Raw genomic sequence first — 14,638 nt, 5'->3', positions numbered from 1 at the left:
AGATATTCAACATCACTAAGCATTAGGAAAATGCAAATCAAAACCACCTCAACACCTATTAGAATGGATATTATCAACAGGACAAGAAATACCAAGTAGAGAGGATGTGGAGAAAAAGGAACCCTCCTACTTGGTGGGAATGTAAATTGGCATAGCCATTACAGAAATCAGTTCAGAGATTCCTCAAAAAATTAAGAATAAATCTACAATATGATTCAGCTATTCCACTTTGGATATTTATATGAACGTGAAAACACTAATTCAAAAAGATATATGCAGCCCTACGTTCAGTTATAATAGCCAAGATATCAAAACAACCTAAACTGTCCATCAATGGATGAATGGATAAAGAGGATGTGGTACATGCACACACAATGGAAGAAGAATGAAATCATGCTTTTTGCAACAACATGAATGGACCTTGAGGGTATTATGCTGAGTGAAGTAAGTCAGATGGAGACAGAAAAATACCGTATGATTTCACTCAAATGTGGAATCTAAAAAAAACCAAATGAACAAACAAAACTACACAAAAACAAACTCACTGATAAAGAACAGACTGCTAATTACCAGAGGGAAAGGGGCTTAGGGACGGGTAAAAAAGTGAAGGGTATGGTGATCAATGGTAACGAGACTCTTGGTGGTCATCACTTTGTAGTGTATACAGATGTCAAATTGTAATACTATACACCTGAAACTTACATCATGTTATATACCAATTTTACCTAGGTTAAAAAAAAAGATTCTCTGCTGCTCAACAAGTACTGAAAAGAACTAATAAGGAATGAAGAGCTCCCCCATGGCACAATGAGACATCTACTCACCACAATGATATCAGGATCGATTTTGTGAACTTTGGCGAGGAAAAAACCTAGCAATGTTCTTTCTGTTGCAGCAATCTCAACCTTCACATTCTGTTAGACGAAAACATACCAGTCACTTACTCTTTACTTTTAAGTACTATACTTGGCTACTTGTTCAAGCAGGGTTTGATTTCTTAGAATTTAAAGAATCCATCTAGGGGTGCCTGGGTGGCTCAGTTGCTTAGGCATCTGCCTTCAGGTCCTGGGATCGAGCCCCGCATTGGGCATTGGGCTCCCTGCTCAGCATGGAGCCTGCTTCTCCCTCTCCCTCTCCCCCTTGATCGTGTGTGCATGCACACACTCTCTCTCGCTCTCTCAAAATAAATAAATCAATTTTTTTAAAAAACAAAAAGAATCCATCCATTTCAAAACTAAATGAAGCAATGAAATTGCTGATTCTAGGTGTCACAGTAATAACTGCCCAGAGTCTCTAAGGAGCTCATAGTTATAAGTGTGTAAATAAAGCAAAACTTGAAATGCTGAGCACTGTGAAGTAGAGACATGTCCCTCCACAGGGACACACTTGTGCATCTGGACACATATGAACATGAATCCAAGTACCTGTCAAAAACATCACTTACTTTCCTGTATAATCCCTGGTAGACTCTGCTGTTTATGTATTTACCACACAAAGAAATCCCAAGGATTGTATAAACTAATCTCCAAGAGTGGTGTAAAAACCCATAAAGAAACTAGACTGAAAACAAACATACATTTAAGAATTATAGGTGTCTTAAGTATAAATAAAACCTATCTTCACACAAAAGGCTTCCACTTGGATTACTGAATATAAATCAGGTATTCAAAAGACCCACTCTTATTAAGACTCTCTTAAAATGGAAGTTGATAGCTATGTGTTTTCTACAACTAACTTGGCTACAAATATCAGTCTGACTCTAAATGAATTTTTCTAGATCATTTTACTTGAATAGGTAATTCAGAGCACTTCACAAATAATAGCCTGATCCAAAAGTACCTCCCAGACTGCTGGACTTCTCAAGCCAACTTAAAATAAGTGGAACCTAATAAGGTTGCTAAAATTTTGTCAAGTGAGGATATTAAAAAAAACAAAACTAACCCACAAATTTATGAACACTAACATTTCACAAAAGAAACATCCTCTCCAAAAAATAAATTCTTTACATTGAATACATTTACCTTTGTGACAAACTCACTACATTGCATTACTTTTTTCCCACCCCCTATTTTATTAAGGACCCATGAAAACTTCTTTATGGAGTACATTAGCAGTTGAGAGATTATTGACCAATTCTGGTCAGCCCATATCGATCTTTCCAATATGTGTCCCTTTCATTATTCACAGTATTCTCAACTTGACTTGGCTTTCTTAAAGCTGGAGGGTGGGGGAAGGGGCTCTACCCAATACTTATCAAAACATTAATCACATGATCATGCATTTTGGAAAGGCTTCCACTTAAGCTATCTGAAGGAGGATTTGAGCCCATCCACCTACTAACAGGGTGTAGAATCACATTATTTTCAGGTGGCAAAACACTGTTAAATGATGTTTCTACTTTCATATTTCTAATACATTTTGAATGGATTAATGCCATAGCCCAATCTAGCAAGAACAGATCTAATAAATTAACATATAAAATAGCCTAGTCTACTAATCCACATCATTCTCCTTTTCTTTTTCTAAATAAATATTGATGCTTCATATTTAAAAGGAATTAATGATGAGTTCCTTACCCTTTCCTTAATGTCTTCTTTGAAAGTATATGGAAAAATACAGTCCTTTGGTTTAGACACAACTGTAAGAAGGAAAAAAGATTCCATCACCATCTTAGTCGAATTTCAAGTACACATATGCCACACATTTCCAAATGGAAACCGTCTTAAATATAAACAAATACTTCCTAATCCCTAAAGAGTTAAGAGTTCAAGTATTTCCACCAGTCACATTGTTGGACCTCAAAAGAAAAGCCAGAACAAACAATCCTAAAATTCATTATGGAACCACAAAAGACCCCACGTAGCCCAAGCAATCTTGGGAAAGAAAACAAAGCAGGAGGCGTCATGCTCCCTGATTTCAAACTATAGTTCAAAGCTGCAGTAATCAAAACAGTATGGTACTGGATAAAAACAGACGTCTAGATCAATGGAACAGAACAAAGAGCCCAGAAATTAATGCATGCATATATGATTAATTAATTTATGACAAAGGAGGTATGAATATACAATGGGAAAAGGACAGTCTCTTTACTAAATGGTAATATGAAAACTACACAGCCACATGCAAAAGAATGCAACTGGACCACAATCTTACACCGTACACAAAAACTAAGTGAAAATGCACTGAAGGCTTGAATACAAGGACCTGAAACCATAAAACTCTTAGAAGAAAACAGGCAGTAGGCTCTTTGACATTGGTCTTGGTGACGATTTTTTGGATGACACCAAAAGCAAAGGCATCGAAAGCTTAAACAAGCAAGTAGGACTACATCACAATAAAAAGCTCTTGCACAGCAAAGGAAACCATCAACAAAATGAAAAGGCAACCTAACAAATGGGAGAAAATACTTGCAAATCATATATGTGATAAGAGGCTAATATTCAAAATATACGAAAAAATCCTATAACTCAATAGCAATAAAACAAACAGTCCAATTAAAAAATGGGCAAAGGCTGGGGTGCCTGGCTGGCTCAGTTGGTAGAGCAAGTGACTCTTGATCTCAGGGTCATGAGTTCAAGCCCCACATTGGGCATGGAGCCAACTTTAAAAAAAAATGGGCAAAGGTTCTAAATAGACACTTTTCCAAAGAAGACATACAGATAGCCAACAGGTACATGAAAACGTGGTCAACATCACAATTATCAAAGAAAGGCAAATCAAAACCACACAGGGGTATCACCTCACACCTGTCAGAATTGCTATTATCAAAAAGACAAGAGGGGCCGCCTCAGTCAGTAGAGCATGTGACACTTGATCTTGGGGTCGTTAAGTCCAAGCCCCATCTTAGGCAATGAGCCTACTTAAAAAAAAAAAAAAGACAAATAATAAGTGTTGCCTAGGATGTGGAGTAAAGTGAACCCTTGTACACTGTTAGTGGGAATATAAACTGGTACAGCCACTGTGGAAAACAGTATGGAGGTTCCTCAAAAAATTAAAAATAAATATACCCTATGATTCTAGGTATTCTACTTCTGGGTACCTGAAGAAAATGAAATCACTAACTTGAAAAGGTATCTGCACCTGCATGTTCACTGCAACATTATTTACAAGAGCCAGGAAATGGAAGCAACCTAAGTGCCCATCAATGGATGAATGAATAAAGAAAAATGGTATATTTATACAATGGATTATTATTTGGCCATAAAAAAATAAGGAAAAAACCTTGCCATTTGTGACAACAAATGCATAGACCACGAAGGGCATTATGCTAAGCAAAGAAAGTCAGACATAGAAAGACAAATACTATATGATCTCACTTATATGTGCAATCTAAAAAAACAAAAACAAAATGAGGCCATAGATACAAGTAACAGACTGATGGTTGCCAGAGGTGGGATGGGATGTGGGGATAGAGGAGGCACTGGGTTAAGAGGGTCGAAAGGTGCAAACTTCAGTTATAAAATAAGCCCTAGAGATGTAATGTACAGCATGTTGGCTATGGTTAATAATACTGTCTTGCGTGTTTGAAAATTGCCAAGCGAGTAAATCTTAGAAAGTTCTCATCACAAGAAAAACCATTTTCTATGATGACAGATGTTAATTAGACTTATTGTGGCAATCATTTCAGGATACATACAATTATCAAATTGTCATGTTGCACACCTGAAACTAAAATGTTGCATGTCAATTATACCTCAGTGTTTTAAAAGTTTAAAAGATTAGATTAAAAAAAAAAAAGAAGAGCCATGCACAGAACCCTAAGTCCCTATAATTGTTTAAAACTACTTTCATGAAACATCTTCTACCCATCTAAGTCAGAATGGAGGATGTTTAACAGTCTTGCCCAAAGGGAATCCCCCCACCAGCAAAGCCTTAACCAGTACACTATGAAGGAATGCTAACCTTCTCAAAGTTAGAAACATAAAGATGACCAAAGCTTCTCTAAGTTCCTTGCCACTCAAAACAGCTGTTCACACCGTGACATACACAGAGCAGGTGAATGAAATACATGCTGAGATGACCTCATGACTGTTGTCTTCCACGTATCTTCCAGGATATTCTCACCATTTTTTTTGTTCTATGGATTCCACCCCACTTAAAGAGTGAAACTTCACAATAATAATACATGATATTCCCTTCTCTGCTTGTTTCCTTGTCCCACTTTCCCAATACCCATAAAATCAGACAGGAGATGCTGCTCCATCTAACTGCTGGTTCTAAGCTGGAAAAGAAATTCAGGAAATATAACAGATCAATAGTATTATGCCCTTTTCTTGTTTACAAAAAAAAAATGGTTATTTAACTGGCCAAGGTCTCAACATGGAATAGGTCAGAATCCTCTTTGGAGACTGACTCATGGCATACAGACCTCTGTGTAACATTTTTCACCAACTGAATTTTATGCAGAGCAAACTAAATCTAATTTGATATAGTGTTAACTCCTCCTAAACAGGGAGACATTCATTTATGCCCTGGCATATTGCCTCACCACACAGAAAACTTTGGTCAGGCTTCTATGATGGGCTAAAGACATCATGAGAAGGAAACAGTGATAGCATAATTTTGACCCAGGAAAAAAAAGTAGAGTACCCCAGTAAAATAACCACTGGAACAGAAAAAAAAGTCAAACTGCCTCCCAACTTCTGCTCCTTGAACAAAATAAACCAGATGAATAGGAGCCACCAATCCAATAAAACTCAGTGTCCATAGCTGACAAAAAATTTTAAAAAACTTATTTAACAATATGTACTAACTACTCTTGAAAACATCAAAAGAAAAAGTTACTGATCCAAAGCCAGAGAAAAAAATCAGAAAAATTAAAATCAAGCCATTAGAAGACCAGCTAAAAAATATACATACCACAGAAGTGTGACTGGAAGGGAGGCTGTGGGGGCGCTTTATCTAATGCAAAGCTGTGATGGACCAAAGCTGCCACAGCAATAATCTGCAAATAAAGGAGGGAAAAGATCACTTATCAGATGCCTACTATGCATTCTGCATTCTCACCAAAACCACCAAGAATATTAAAAGAAAGACATTTTAGTCCCTATGAATATTTTAACTTTTTATTACGAAAGTATTTAAACAAACAAAAAATAGAGAAAATAGAAGGGGGAAATAGAAGTTCTGACCTGGAACTGGAACCCAAGACTCCTGACTCCCAGCCAGGGGTCTCAAAAGAAACAGGTAAGTGATGTTTAAAGACTCCATCTTTAAAAAACAAGCTATAGATATGCATGACTAATAATCTGGAGGATGCCAATCATGGAGGAAGCTGGGGAAGGAGGACAGTTGGTATTCTTCATTTTCTTTTTAAAATTTGTATTTTCCGGGGCGCCTTGCTGCTCAGTCAGTAGAGCATGTGAATCAAGTTCTCAGGGTTTTGAGTTGGGTGTAGAGACTACTTTAAAGAAAAAAAGTGGTACTTCCTAAACTTTGTGTAAATGGCAAGTACTACTGTTGTGATTAGAAACAGTACAGGCATAGGAAAAACTTTGTAGAAAAAAGCAGAAAATCAAGTTACATCTATAGTAAAATCCTAGCTTTTTTTTTTAAGATTTTATTTATTCATTTAAGAGAAAGACAGAGACAGAGAGAGCACAAGCAAAGGGATAGGCAGAGGGAGAAGCAGACTCCCCACCGAGCTGGGAGCCCAACGCAGGGCTCCATCCCAGGATCTAGAGATCATGACCTGAGCCAAAGGCAGATGCTTAACCATCTGAGCCACCCAGGCGCCCCTAAAATCCTAGCTTTTTAATAAAATATGCAGAGAATGAAGACAGAAAAGAAATACACAAAAATGTTAATAGTAGTTGTCTCTGAGGGCTGGGGTTATTAGGAGACTTCTCTGTCTAAACTTTTATATGTTCATATCCAGATTTCAATACTTTATATCAACCTATTCATCTAACAGCCTCCTAAGTGGTCTCCCTATTTCTGTGCTGACACCAACAATGGCTTCCCATGGCACTGTGCTGGAGAAAGCTTGCTGCCCCTGGGGGTTTAAAAAAACCGTCTCTGTGCCTAGTTAACTCCTACTCACCCACCAGTACTCAAGGTCCATCCCTACTTCTTCAAAGAAGACTTCTGGAGTAGATACTGTGGTGTGTCACTCAGAAGGCCCCTTCAGGACAAGGGCCTTCATTCTCCCAACTACTAAGAAAGCTGGAGGCTGACATTCACAGAGGAGTCTCTTGGGAGCTGCCTGAGGGCAGCCTACATCCACTGCCTAGTGCATCAGAGGAGAGGAGGGATGGTAACTGGTAACAAAGGCCCAAACCACTTATTTGAATTCAGAGCAATTCTGAAGGGTCGTCTCTACGCCTGAGCTCCCTGGGATTGACTGAGACCTTTGTTATAAATGCAACACAGTTTTCTCCCACTGCCAGGCCTGCTGTCTTCACTCTCCCACAGGGGCTGATCCTCAGAGCATCCCAAGAAGTCTCCCCAACCAGTGACACCTTCCTGGCCTCCCAGGCTAAGGCAGCTTCCTTTATGAGATGCTATCCAGAGCCCATGAATCCTTTGTAAGTTTTACATCTATTTCTGCTACCGGGCTAATATCTGCCTCCTCCTCTGTGTTTTGAGTCACAAGTATTCCATCACACTAGCACATGGTTTAGAAACATTTGCTGAGTCAACAAATTTATTAACCAAGTAATCTAAACCCTTAGGAAGCCATCTAATTTACTTAGGGCTGCAGAATGTCTCTCCTATTCATTCATCCATTCATTCATTCATTCACTCATTCAACATTTACTAAGAGAAAAAACAGCAAAATCAACTTTCATATACCCACCATCCACCTTCAATTATCAACTCATCACTACCCCTATCCACTTCCTGCCTCCACCCACATTATTTGAAGAAAAATCCAGACCTATCATTTTACCCACAAATATTTCAGCATGCACCTGTAAAACAAGGTTTCTCAACCTCAGCACTATGGACATTTTTGACCAAATAATTCTTTGTTATGAGGGCTGTTCTGTTCACTGTGGGAGGTTTAGCAGTATCCCTGGGTGCCAATAGCACTGCCCTCCACCCCCAATTTGTAACAACCAAAAATGTCTCCAGACATGGCCAAATGTCCCCAAAAGGGCAAAATCTCACCCCATTGAAAATAACTACTTTAAAAGATGGTAAGTTTTTAAAATGTAACACAGTCACAGCTAATAAAATTAACAGTAATTCCTTAAAATCACTAAATATCCAGGTAGGATTCAAATTGTCATGTTTTCCCAACAATCTCAATTTTATTTACTAAGTAAGCCCATACTTTGCAATTGGCTGATACGGAAAACTACAGGTACAACCCCGCCCCAGCTATAATTTCCCTGCAATTCATTTGTTGAAGAAACTGGGTCATTCATCCTATACAGTGCCCCACAGTATCGATTTTGCTGCTTGTATTCCAACAATACCATTTCACATGTTCCTCTGTTTCTGTACTGCCAGTGAATTCACATTCAGATCTAAAGGTCTGATCAAAATCACACTCAGTTTTTTGGCAAGAATATGTTAGAGGTGCTACTGATTACTTCTACCAGACGGCACAGGCACATCATGTCTGGTTAGCTCTCTTTTAGTGCTATTAGCAACCACTGGTTGCTAGATCCACTATTTCATTAGGGATTGCAAAGTGTAATATTCAATTTTTCCTTCATCATTTCTTGGATAGAAACCTTCTATGAAGAGAAACTTCCCTTCATTGATTATTTGGTTACCTGAGATACAATATGAGTTCAAAAAGATTACGAGAAATGCTAGATTCAATCCCTTTATTTTCAAACCAATGAGTTGGTTCCCTAGCTGCTTTCACAGATGACCAATGCAGGGCTGCTAGGGCTTACACAATCAGTGCGAACTCATGTTTGCAATCTGCTGCAGCTATCCTTATCCATACTCAAATTGTCCCATCTTTGGCCATTACGAAACTCCTCAACTCCTGGGCCCTTCTGACACATTTTCAGTAGATTGTACTATCGTCCTCACTTTCTAGTATAACTAGATATTTCAGGCTTATCTTGGACATTTTCTGCCCTGAATCAGCCATTTCTCCATGAAGCCCTTTATTGTGAAATGATACTGAAAAACATCACTCTGGGGGCTAGAGGATGGATACTTTTTTTTTTTTTAACTAATTAAACCTTTCCCAAGCACTTAACTGTTAACTATGGCCATCTACTAACTATTATTAAAAGATCAAGTCACATAATAAAAAGAATTCAGAGTAAAAACAACGCCAAAAGGCTGCTGTTAAAAAACATCCCCTTCAATGTCAAAAGGAGTTAGAAGCGAACAATAAAGACGTTCCCACTGACCAAAGACAGATTTAAGCATCAAAAGCAACAGTAATAATGATGGCAATGAACTGAAACATAATGAGTAAATATAAAACCTGTGAGTTCATAATATTCAATAAAAGAGGAAGCAAAATATAAGTAATGACAAAAATAAACAAATCACTGGTCAACCCTGCATATAATGCAGGCCCCAAACTTCCTACTCAGAAAATTCGCAATGAAAGAGAAAGAAGTACATATTGACCTATTGTTTCCTGTATGAACTACTGCAGCATAACCAAATAGTGCTGGTTAATGAGGAAAAGTTAATTTTATAGAAAAATTTAACAAATAAACGTTCTAATATTTAACATGTTTAACTAATAAACATGGAAAGGATGACAGAATTAAAAAGCTGTTTTACAAGTCCTAATGAAATAACTAATTAGGTAAAAAATAAAGGGGGGAGATCATTAGACCAGAGGTTCTCAAATGGGAACAATTTTTGTCCCCACCCGACTTGGAAATGCGTGGAGGCATTTTCGGTTGTCTCAAGTAGGGGGGAAGGGTGTTACCTGGCATCGGGCAGAGGCCAGCGTTACTGCTAAACATCCCACAATGCCCAGGACAGCCCTCACAACAATGAATAATTCAGCTCAAAACATTAGTAGTGCCAGGGTTAAAAAACCCTCCTTTGGATGAAAACCTGAACCCACTAATCAATCATAGCCCCACCAATAGTGGTTTAACCAGACCTTACATGCCTGCTGATATATAATGCAGTATGAAATATACCATATCACCTATACAGTATACTGACCCAAAAAGTCAAAACTCAATCTAACCAATTCTTTAGTGCTAACTAGCAGGGGCTAGCACACTTGTCCTGTAAAGAGCCAGATACTAAGTACTTTAGGCTTTCAGGTGACATGGCCTCTGGCATGACTACTAACTCTACAGAAACTGCAGATAACATGCAAACAAACAGACATGATGTCTTTCAATTCAACTTACAAAAACAGATGGTAAGGGTGGTTTGCCCACAGGCCATACTGTGCCAACCAGTGACACCAGGAAGCAAACACAGAAAATGGGACATTCTATTAGACAACAAACAATGATTCTTAAATAAGTGAATGTCGATGGAAAAAGAGGGTGGGAGGGATCTGCTCCCATTTAAAAAAGACTCAAGACATAAAAATGAAACACCATCTGTGAATCTTATATGAATCCTGATTCAAGTAAACCAACTGGTAGAAAACATTTTTGAGCCAGTAATATTGTAATAACTTTATATGATGACAGATAGTTACTAGACTTATCGTCGTGATCATTTTGTAATTCATAAGAACATCAAATCACTATGTGGTACGCCAGAAACTAAGAGATGTCAAATATAATTCAATAAAAAAAGACACTTTTGATAAACAGAGTCATGTGAATATGGACTGAGTATTTTAGATCGTATCAAGGTATCACTGGTATAGTTACTAAGGGCAATAATGGTATTCTATTACAAAGTGTGCATGTTTTGAGAAATGCATACCAAAGTATACAATGGTAAATTATACAATATCTAACATTAGCTTTTAAAATACTTCAACAGGAAAAAAAGAGGGGGGGAAACAAGCGTGACGAAATCTTACTAACTACTGAATATGAGTAAAACGAATGTAAGAGTTCACTGTATTATTCCAAGTCCACTTAAAGTTTGCCAAAATAAAAAATTCAAAAAACAAAAAATAAAAATAAGTCCAGCAATTTAAGTCTTTAAAGAAAAACTCAAACATCCAACAAATTCAATTCACTCTCGAAAATGGAGTTTGGACGTGCATTAGTATTCTTTCTCCTCCAGAAAGAACAATTTTCCCTTGTAGAATAGTTGTACAAGTTCAAGCAAGCATTGCATCTAAAGCATAGGTACACAAATCTGCCCTATTTCTTTACCTCATTTTGATGTGTCTTTGCATTCTGCATTGTCTTCATGCTGAAAGACATGACCACGAGCGGAGGAGGACCAACATCTTTAATCACATTCACTAGGTCTGGTTTCAAGGCCATTGCCTCAACTTTACACCAACTGACTGGGTGATTCAAGAGCTCTGAAAGCGAATAGATACAACAGATTAATAGCCATTTGCTGAAATAGGAAAACTACTGAGATAGTCTTCAACCCCATATTCTAATAAGAATGTCTTATTACGACATCTAACTAAAAATAAGCCCATTTATTGGATTGTATGCAAAGCCGTGTGTGTGTGTCTGTGTTCATCTTCCTGGGAAAAAGGTCCGCAGCTTTCATCTGACTTTCTGAAGAATCCAGGACCCCTAAAATAGGTTTAAAAAAAAAAACACCACCTTGGAGGAATCACAAAACATTTCTGGAAAACATCAGGTAAGAAACCAAACGAGCACGAGCTGCCTCCGGCAGTGATGCATCCCCTCCTTCAGAGGTCAGCAGTCCACTATGTACAGCAGGTGGGTGTCATCAGCCAGAAGTATGTGCCAACAGCAGCACAAAAACCTGGGCTCACGAAGGCCTCCCTCCCACTAAACTGCCAGGCACCACAGTGATCAAGTGGCTCCAAACATATTCCTTATACTCACTCAAGGAACACCTTGAGGAAGACAACATAAAAAAGGAAGTAGACGCACTGAAATACAGAGACCAATTCCTTAACTTCTTAAAAACCACCTCTATCAGCAATCTAGCTTTCCAAACATGTTTCCTTACGTGGATTTTTCACTTCGAGCCAACAAGGTCCTCTGATCTTTCTGTTCATCAAGAACATTTCCAGGCTGGATGTGTTGGTCCCAAATACATGAGAAAAAGTTTCTCCTTTCAAATCCTGAGGAAGCTGTGGCATTTCAGCCTGAAAAAGGCAAAGAAGAAAAAAAAAACCCCTTTTTTTTTTTTAAAACTATTACTTCACATTTTCCGAAGTCTGTATTTGAAATAAACAAAAGCCTCTCTACGAACCACCGGAAGAAGCTCCTTTGATATATATGAAATGTAATTTGCAACAAATGAAATCCAAAACAATTCACAGGACACAAAAACAATTCACAATGACAAAATAATGCATCTTGATGGCATCCATTAGAAGAAAAATAGGCCAAGAAGCTCCCCCAAAAGAGGATTTCTGTCCAGAGCTGTACATGCCTTACTGATAAAGAATAGCCGGATAAGTACCACTCCATGAGAAGAATAAAAGCAAGAGTGGAACTCATTTAAAAAAACTTTTCATCACCACTGTCAGAAACATTTCTTAAAAGTTTCCCTTTTCCAACATTGTGAGATCAAAACTCTATAACAAAGGTAAAAAGAGGTTAAGGCCCAGTTAATTAACATCCCACAGCAATGACCTTGCCTATCAGGGGAGCAAGAGCAGCACTACAGCAACGCTCTCTTTTTTCTTTCTGCTGCTCAGAAGGGACACTTCAACAGACTAATGATATTCAACTCCATCATGTGGCATTCGTTCCACTTGACAAGCAAGCAGTTGTGCAGTTTCAACTTATTTATTTAAAGATGCATACTTGAAATCCAAGAAAGGCAGTACAACTCGTATTCTATATATTCAAATTAATTTTATCCATTTTAATTATTCATTACTGTAAGTCCCCCTCAATGAACTGTGGGCTTGAGGAGCCCTGCTGATACTCCTAATTGAAAGCCAATTGAAATTTCAAAAATAGAGAAATGTCATTCTCAATGAAAACCCAGTAATTTTCTTTGACTTACCGAGTATCTAACTTCCAAGTACTCAGATTTTTCTGGAACATCAGGTATCTCAAAAGCATAGTTCTTTTCCACTGGCTGGGTAAGTAGATATTTAAAAATCATGAAGACAAAAACTTTTCACAAATTAAAATGACAAGCATTACATGCACAACACATGTCCCTGTATTGAACACTGAGGAATCTAGTATCCTTATGGAACACAAAGGTAAATAAAACCAAAAGGGCACCCTTTCCCCCCCTTCCACTAGGATTAAAACACTGACAAGATGCTAAAAAGACTTCTCCTGGACACTAAAGAACTTAGAAATATTTGCATGCAAGAAGGGCAATAAAAGATTAAAGATTTTTATAATGTTAAGGTATTAAATCATTTGCTACTCTTCGATATTAACCAACTTCATCTTGCTAGAAGAATTAATATTAGCATTAAAATTATAGGTCATATTTACTGAGTGCGTACTAAGTACCAAGGACTGTTCTAATCACCAAAGAAGAATTCAGTGGCTTAACTCTTCCAACAACTCTTGAAATAGGGTCCCATTTCTCAGATGAACAAATAGGCCCAGAGAACTCACTCTGCCCCAAGGTCACATACAACAAAGTCATATGGGTAGGATTTAAAGCACAAGCGGTCTGGTCCCAGGACCTATGCTCTTCACCATTATACTACACTATTTCTAGAATGTGAGAGAACTGATCCATCAGCCATAATTCAAAGCTCAAATAGTTAAGATGATTAACTTTATCTTCAGCAATTCAATCTTCCCTTTGCTGCAATCACTGTTAAAAGTATGCTGAGTTACAAGCCCCTATGATGATGGCCAAAGGTGTCATTTATCGCACTAAAATCAAGACCGATCAATATGTAACACACAATAGATTTCTGTCCTATCAGAAATAGCATCATAGTCCCAGATTTTTTAAATATAAAACCTTAACCTTCTGACCAAAACAACTTGCCAACAACTAATTAAAAACAAAATCAGAAGAGTTTCTTCTCCATTTCAGAAAAGAACACAAGATATGCTACAAGGATTGGAAATGATTGCTTTGCTTTGTTATCTTTCTATTCAAATTCAAGAAAATTATTTTCTAAGTAGTTTAAAGAGAAAGAAAATATTTTTACAAATCTTGCTAATCTTACATTGATATCTATGAAATTTCCATTCAATGACATTTTGTACAAAGAAGATATATAAGAACTACTTTGTAAGTCAGGAAAAGAACAAACAACTAATAAACAGTGGGGAAAAAATTATCACCAAATACAAACCTTGGACTTGAACTTCATAATTTTATATTTAGCTGCTATTTTTTCATCAAATTCATCATAAACATCCTTCATTGTCACTGGAGTTTCTGTTTCTTTTCCTGTATTTAGATCAATTTTCTGCTCTCCCATGGAGAGGAGAGAGGAGGCAAAAAAAAGTATCTGTACATGAAATCCTTTTAACAACGAGAAACCCAAGTCTAATTCAGTTTTCACCTTCAGCCATTTAAACATTTAAAGAACAGTCTTATAGGTAGAGGAGTTCAAAGACAGCAGCAGACCCCAAAAATGTACTAAACCCAATGCCCAAATCTTTCCAGTGGCATCATAAAAACACAT

At 37.5% G+C, this 14,638-nt stretch overlaps 1 protein-coding gene across 2 annotated transcripts in view; it reads right to left on the bottom strand.

The window, feature by feature from the left end:
- Nucleotides 1-14,638, bottom strand: part of POLA1 (DNA polymerase alpha 1, catalytic subunit) — a 293,771-nt gene that overhangs the window by 254,733 nt on the left and 24,400 nt on the right. For both annotated transcript variants that reach the window (XM_011234119.3, XM_034648774.1), the window contains exons 12-18: nt 14,303-14,419; nt 13,030-13,104; nt 12,019-12,157; nt 11,232-11,386; nt 5,860-5,944; nt 2,577-2,638; nt 825-914 (exon numbers count right to left, since the gene is read on the bottom strand). In XM_011234119.3, coding sequence (XP_011232421.1) covers nt 825-914; nt 2,577-2,638; nt 5,860-5,944; nt 11,232-11,386; nt 12,019-12,157; nt 13,030-13,104; nt 14,303-14,419 — 723 coding nt within the window. The remainder of the gene's footprint in view (nt 1-824; nt 915-2,576; nt 2,639-5,859; nt 5,945-11,231; nt 11,387-12,018; nt 12,158-13,029; nt 13,105-14,302; nt 14,420-14,638) is intronic.

This window comes from Ailuropoda melanoleuca, chromosome X, assembly GCF_002007445.2.
Source record: "Ailuropoda melanoleuca isolate Jingjing chromosome X, ASM200744v2, whole genome shotgun sequence".
Taxonomy (NCBI): Eukaryota; Metazoa; Chordata; class Mammalia; order Carnivora; family Ursidae; genus Ailuropoda; species Ailuropoda melanoleuca.
This window is presented reverse-complemented; position numbering and strand designations above follow the sequence as displayed.